Source organism: Ascidia mentula, chromosome 7 (assembly GCF_947561715.1).
Source record: "Ascidia mentula chromosome 7, kaAscMent1.1, whole genome shotgun sequence".
Classification (NCBI taxonomy): domain Eukaryota; kingdom Metazoa; phylum Chordata; class Ascidiacea; order Phlebobranchia; family Ascidiidae; genus Ascidia; species Ascidia mentula.
The window spans coordinates 7550418-7556795 of record NC_138572.1 but is presented as its reverse complement, the minus strand read 5'-3'; the positions used below and the strand labels follow the sequence as shown (position 1 = coordinate 7556795).

The 6378-nt window shown below is 37.7% G+C and overlaps 2 protein-coding genes across 3 annotated transcripts; one reads left to right on the top strand and one right to left on the bottom strand.

Moving 5' to 3' along the window:
* Positions 1 to 313: 313 nt before the first annotated feature.
* LOC145908664 (ubiquinone/menaquinone biosynthesis C-methyltransferase UbiE-like) lies at positions 314 to 2537 on the top strand. 2 transcript variants are annotated; one of them, XM_082995986.1, is made up of 5 exons: positions 314 to 612; positions 674 to 1499; positions 1830 to 1944; positions 2058 to 2178; positions 2253 to 2537. In XM_082995986.1, the coding sequence occupies exons 2-5, from the start codon at positions 1271 to 1273 to the stop codon at positions 2454 to 2456; spliced, it is 669 nt and encodes a 222-aa protein (XP_082852112.1). In that variant the 5' UTR covers positions 314 to 612; positions 674 to 1270; the 3' UTR covers positions 2457 to 2537. The 2 variants fall into 2 exon arrangements, with proteins under 2 accessions (XP_082852112.1, XP_082852111.1); XM_082995985.1 differs by having other exon boundaries at positions 314 to 616.
* A 728-nt stretch (positions 2538 to 3265) lies between these two features.
* Positions 3266 to 4824, bottom strand: LOC145909447 (uncharacterized). Its single transcript, XM_082996838.1, has 4 exons — positions 4596 to 4824; positions 4088 to 4265; positions 3728 to 3848; positions 3266 to 3469 (listed from the first exon to the last, which is right to left on the bottom strand). The coding sequence occupies exons 1-4, from the start codon at positions 4822 to 4824 to the stop codon at positions 3266 to 3268; spliced, it is 732 nt and encodes a 243-aa protein (XP_082852964.1).
* Positions 4825 to 6378: the final 1554 nt, after the last annotated feature.

Sequence of the window (6378 nt, the reverse complement as noted above, 5' to 3'; positions counted from 1 at the left end):
ACAGAGGTGGCCAACTTGGTTAGCGAATTTAATCAACAATGTATTTTTATTTAATACACGATCGACGCAAATCTGTAAAGGAGAGTCTACCAGGTATTCTCTAGATTTTCGCAATGCATAATTGTTACTTGGATCAAATGTGGCAAGGTAGTTTCGCGTGTATTGGAATTTGAGCTGTTGAACGTCGGTGAACCGAAAAAGAGGGCAAACAAATCATGGTTTTGCACGTGACGCGAGAAAGATGCTTGCGCTGCAAAACTACTGATGCGAAAATAAGCTAAGGCGGGTGTTTTGGCTGATAGAGATAGAGTTTAGTTGCAAACTTGAATTTTTGAAATTGTATTAGTCCTTGTTAGAAATGCAACTTTGCGTAGTTGCTTTGTTGACCCTTTTAGTTATTGATGTTCGAATGTTCTGACTTGGATGTAGCCAATTAACCTTATATGAGATGTTACAGCGAGGGTTACGTTTTCTATGTTTCCCTTTTGTGACGCTTGGCATATGTGACGTGACATTTCCCCGTACTGGCCACGCTTTTAAAGGCAGCTTTTAATGAAAAATAAGTTGTTATAATTTAACAAAAAGGTTTGAATTGGACCTGGATTACAAAAAGTTGGTGTGTTGTTATTATGATTGATTACGTTATGTGTTGTACTAAGTGTATGTTCAACAGAGAACCAATGTTGAGTCAAGTCGCGTTCACTAGGGGAAAATGTGGAAGCTGCAATGTGGAAGTTGCAATGTGGAAGCTGCAATGTGGAAGCTGGCACGTTCCAGGCGTGCAAATTCTACAGGGCGAATAACAGCTGTTGAATAAGGATTTGTTAATTAATACGTGATAGTGCAACATATAGTGACAGAACTTTATGTGTACAAGCGTAAGGTTTTATTGCATTATTACCGTCTTCCTTTACCGTATATAGCGGCGCAACATGTCTGTAGCAATCGCAGCATGTCAAAAGTGAGTGTGGAAGGCATTTGCTTCAGTATCCCTGACACACGTGAATTATTTCAAGTGTCTTCAAAGTTAGGATTCAAAACGTCAATGCTCAGGGGTTTAGGAACGAATAAGTTATGTATTTATTGGTGCACAAAGAAACTTATGTATTATTTATCCCAAATTCCTTTGATTTGACAAGGTTTGTTGAATAACGACTGAAACGCAAATCAGAATAACTATTTTTCTCGGAGAAGCCCTGTGTGAATTACCAAACTATACTTTTAGCTCAACTGAAATAAAAATCGACATTTTCAAGAAGTTGGTTTAAACATGGATGACAGCGAAGCAGTAAGTCTCGAAGAAGCTCTCAAGACTGTAAATAACGGACTTTTAGGCGAGGGAACTTTCGAGTCTTTTCAACTTAAGTACAGTGAACGAAGCAACCTGTACGACGAACAACACAGAATCTTAAAAATTGTTCATCCCCGCATTGCCGCAGAACTAACTTTAAAGCATATACGAAACGTTGATACTACTACTTTGCTGGATGTGGCAACAGGTATAGTTAATAAATTTTGAACATCTAGAATCGAGAACATACCATGTAAATTAGTGGTTTCATCTCTGAAATCGTTGGAGAATTAGTGGGTTTGGGGTTCACTCTCAAATATGGGAAACTCTGCATTAAGTAGTCACAGATTTCACATGGCTAATATCACCATGTTGAATTGATATAATATTTCTAACTTTGAGAAACTGTTATTGTTATATATTTAACCAATCAAAGGGGGCGTTCTTAAATCACCAATCTCTTCAGGGGAAGGTAAAAACTATGCAAAACACTGATCAACTGATTCCACAAATGTTGTTTTACGTATGTATTGATTAGGAACCGGGAACATTCCATTGATCCTCAGAAAAGAAAACTTCTTGGGTCACATAGACCTATTGGATGCTAACGTTGAAATGCTGGATGTGGCAAGTAAAAAAGAAATAAAACCGAGGTACAAGATCATAATTTGCATTTAGTGGTTGATATACCAGTTATTTAAATTAACGTAAGTCTGGCTCTATCTTCAAAGTGCTTTTTAAATATTGTAACCATATTTTATTTTAGAAACGTTATTTTGCACACTTTGAAAGGGGACGGCAGCATGCCATTGAAACGGGAATCTTACGATGTTGTCACCTGCCTTGGCAGTATGTACGTAAACAACGTACCAGCATCAAGTCTAAAGGTTACTGATAATTAGGACTTTTAGGAGTTGTGCAAAAAGTCTTTTAACAACCTGAATGTTATGATTGTTTTTAGGATTTTCTGGACGTTTTGAAGCCGGGTGGTTGTCTTGTTTTCAATCTAGTCGACTTAGAAAGTCCATATTGCGTGGAAGTGGAAAGCATAATTGATACACTGGTCAGCAGCAAGAAAATGAAACTGCTTGAAGTGAAAAAGTTTAACTCCATAGATTCGCCACCCTACTTTCCATCTGTTATGTACATTTACAAAAAGATTTAAACTGCGTGTGTTGTGTATTGTTATTTCGCCGAGTTTTTATTACTTTGATCGAAAAACCAATACAGAATATACCGATTAGCCAATTTTAGACGTTATCGCTACCAAAAAAAACAACAGAGTAAACTATTAATAAAGATCAGATGGCGAAATATACTGAAATCAGGGTGGTCAATGATTGAAAATTTTTTTTTGTTGACAGGTCATAATAAATTTCAAACATTCGCTTTGCAATCTTGCATAAACACAAAATAAACTATTTAATTTTGTTTTGGTCCCGATGAATTTCCTGCTGTCAGCGTAACTGGCAAGAACATTCACTACACGCTCACTGTTAACCACTCAGCATTGCCGGTAAATAAATGTCTGTATATAGGAGTGTCACTTAATGTTATGATACTGAATTTATTAAATTTTAGTTACAACCGAAAAATGTGTTTGTGGTAAATGCGTACAGAAGTGGTGAGCAACATCAAATCACAAATGAGTGGGCACTTTGTCAGCTGTTGTTTTTTACTCAAGAAAGCGGATACTGCTGGAAGTACTTCGCAAGAACCGACAAACTTATTATAAGATCAATCTCTGTGATTTATCAGTTGTCTGAGAATGCAATCATTGTTTTCCGACGAAGATTTACATTTTCAAACATTGTGATAACCAGGAAAAAATACCCTAGCAAGCAACAGATTAGATTGATGAAGAATCATAAATTACTCACACTGATTGATATTTTTCTGCACAACAAATAATGTTTGTTTCTTGGATAAAATAACAATAACTGGTGAAATTACCAACACACAATGCATGACTTTTTAAAGCTTCTTGTAGATGTACATAACAGATGGTAGGTAGGGTGGCGATTTTATGGTGTTAAAATGTTTCATTTCAAGCAGTTTCATTTTATTACTGCCGAGCAGGTGGTCAATTATACTTTGCATTTCCAAGCCATATGGACTTTCAAACTCAACCAGATTGAACAGAAGACAACCTCCCTGCTTCAAAACTTCCAGAAATTCCTGAAGTGATTATAACAGTTAGTTAGGTAGGTAGATGGATAGGTGGAAGTCAAGGTTACAACGCATTTTTGGGCACTTTAAGCCGATGACTCTTTTTTTCCGAACTTTTTGCCGAACTTTTGGATTTCAAATGCCATATACCTTCGACGCAAATTTTAGCACCAAAATAGAGGACATGTTTAGGGAAAATTTGGACGCATAGCAACCCTAGTTTTTGCACAATTTTGTAAAAGGTAGAGAATTAAAAGTCATATTAACTTTAAGGCATGGTGCAGGTACGTTGTTTGTGTACAAACACGCGACACACGTCACAATATCGTAAGACTTTCGTTCCAAAGGAAGGTTGCCTTCTCTTTCCAATGTGGCGAAAATGACGTTTCTAAAATAACATAAGATTGGATACTTAGAATAAAGACAGCAAGTTTCGACGTCCCAGGTCTCATCAAGTTTTTTTCACAAATTTTGGGTTTAGAGTTTTGTGTAATATTTGTTGAAAGATATCAAACCTATAACTTATTTCTATTTTCTCGCCACATTTTACCGTTCAAGTCTCTATGCGTTTTGAAATTCATTCAGTAAAATTTGGGTTGAGGGTCCCAACGTTATATAGAGACTTACATCAATTTATGTAACCGGCCCACCAGCGATTTACACAATTCAATGTAAGTTTTGATCTTAGACCTCGGTTTTATTTCTTTTTTTCTCGCCACATCCAGCATTTCAATGTTAGCATCCAACAAGTCAATTTGACCCACAAACTTTTGTTTTCGTAGAAGCAGTGGAATGTTGCCGGTTCCTGAAACATAAAAACTACAATTGTTTCTGAATTCCGAATGTTTATAACATACACAGGGCTACATGCATACGTAATTTATTCTCCCGTCGAAACAATTAAAAATACCGCAAACATACAATACAGTGAAATTGACAAAAACGAACCAGCTTGGAACCAACCAAAACTAAAGTATCAAAAGATACTTTATGAACGACTTGAAAGTAAAATCACGAACACATGCGACATGGAGTCGAAAATTACGCCAGCAGCATCAATGTAAAGTAATTCCTGTATGGAATCTGGCATTTAGTCCCCGATTCCAGTCACCGGAATTTTGTCACCACCCTTTACCTGTTCCTACATCCAGCAAGGTTGTTGTATTGTCATTCCTGATATGCTTTAAAATTAATTCAACGGCAATATGCGGCTGGTCAAGTTGTAATGTTCTGTGTTGCTCATCGTATAGTTTGCTTCGCTTACTGTACTGCTTTTGGTAAGATTCAAAGCTTCCCTCCACTGTAATGCCGTTGATTACTGCTCTGAGAGCAACTTTGTACCGCAAATCCTCCTCATCAGCCATGTGCAAACTCATGTGAAATTTATCTAGTTATTTTGGGTAAAAACTAAACCTAAACATAGTTGGCCCAATAATTACACAATATATTAAACGATATTTCTTTCAGCTGACGCTCGTATTTGGCTCGTCTTTATAGAATTCTGACTGTTACATCTTGTTTGCCAGTAATTGCCGATTTCTATGAATGCACATTTTTCTCTACACTAATGTGTGTTGCAATCTCAAACGGTCTGTGACGCAATAATAGAGACCAACTTTTAACTGACAACACAACGTGGTTTTGTCCTTTTTGTGTCCGACAACTGTGCAGCACAGTGCTACGTCATTTTCATTCTGCAAAAGGTTTTTTGTGTTGCGAGCGAGCATTTTGTGGTGAGTCTATTTGTGCATATGTGTGAAACGACTGAAGTACCAAATAACCGAAATGTGTAAATTGCAACTTTGGCAAATTTAACTGCGATGACTTAGAAGTCAGTTCGCTGAACAGTATAGCTGCCCTTGTTAATGTGATTAAATTTACACACGGTGTTGACGCTGTCTTTGTACTCACAGTGTCTCTCTTGCATTTGTACACACGTGAAGCGTGTGGTATTCAATCTTCTGTCGCCCAAAGTTATCGGTAAGCATTGTGTGTGTGTTACGTCATAGTGGCGCATTGTAGTTTATGTTTCTTGTTTCGTTTAGGTGTGCGACAGTAACTGCTTGGACCGTCTTTATAGCCAGAGTTTCCCGGTTCCCAAATAGTTGGTGAGCCTTATGCTGTAATTATCTACGTGAAGTGTATTTGTTTGACACATTGCCTTCTGTGTAGAACGTGTCTTTCGTCTCCTCCCGACGTCTGTACCGTCTATACTTCGAATACATTCCATCTTGCGTACGAGTGCGTACTGCACATTCGATAACAAAAATAACATCAACTGAGTGAGCGAGTTTTGAGGCCCATTACAGATACGCGTTTTAACTGCGGGAATTGCGCCTCGTTTGACGTTCCGCGCCAAGAACCGGGGCGCGTTCCACGGACGTTACACTGACTGTTGTTGTTTTGGAAGTCTTGTCTGGAATACAAAACGTTGGGTCGTGAACAGGATATCTGATGTTATGAATGAACTTAACATCCTGAGACCAAATTCACTGACAGCAGCTTTGCACGCATTTGTACAAGAGTGGTTGAGATTAAAAGAAGGTCCTGAAACAACTTTATCTTGGGATTGTTCCTCGTGACATACATGGACTGGGTTAGATATATTTTAGTTGTTTTTTAAGGACTTTACCAAACCGAAAGAAATAGTGATTTCGCTTGGGTTTAAATCAACGTGTTTGGACCACCAGATGGGATTATCGCCTCAGATTATGATACTGAATTTCATTTAATTTTAGTTACAACCGAAACAAGTGTATGTGGTAAATGTGTACAAAAGTGGTGAGCAACATTTAATCACAAATGAGTGGGCATTTTGTCAGCTGTTGTTTTTTACTCAAGAAAGAGGATTCTGCTGGTAGTACTTCCAAAGAACCGCCATACTTGTTGTAAGATCAATCTCGTCCTGTGGTTTCCTT

What these genes read in the sequence shown, in the direction of transcription:
- LOC145908664 (XM_082995986.1), top strand. Translation starts at nt 1,271, where the DNA reads ATGGATGACAGCGAAGCAGTAAGTCTCGAAGAAGCTCTCAAGACTGTA. An exon ending in TTTGCTGGATGTGGCAACAG is followed by an intron (nt 1,500 to 1,829) that starts GTATAGTTAATA and finishes TGTATTGATTAG; the next exon opens with GAACCGGGAACATTCCATTG. An exon ending in TACCAGCATCAAGTCTAAAG is followed by an intron (nt 2,179 to 2,252) that starts GTTACTGATAAT and finishes GATTGTTTTTAG; the next exon opens with GATTTTCTGGACGTTTTGAA.
- LOC145909447 (XM_082996838.1), bottom strand. Translation starts at nt 4,824, where the DNA reads ATGGCTGATGAGGAGGATTTGCGGTACAAAGTTGCTCTCAGAGCAGTA. An exon ending in CTTGCTGGATGTAGGAACAG is followed by an intron (nt 4,266 to 4,595) that starts GTAAAGGGTGGT and finishes TTTATGTTTCAG; the next exon opens with GAACCGGCAACATTCCACTG. An exon ending in GGCCGGTTACATAAATTGAT is followed by an intron (nt 3,849 to 4,087) that starts GTAAGTCTCTAT and finishes ATGTTATTTTAG; the next exon opens with AAACGTCATTTTCGCCACAT.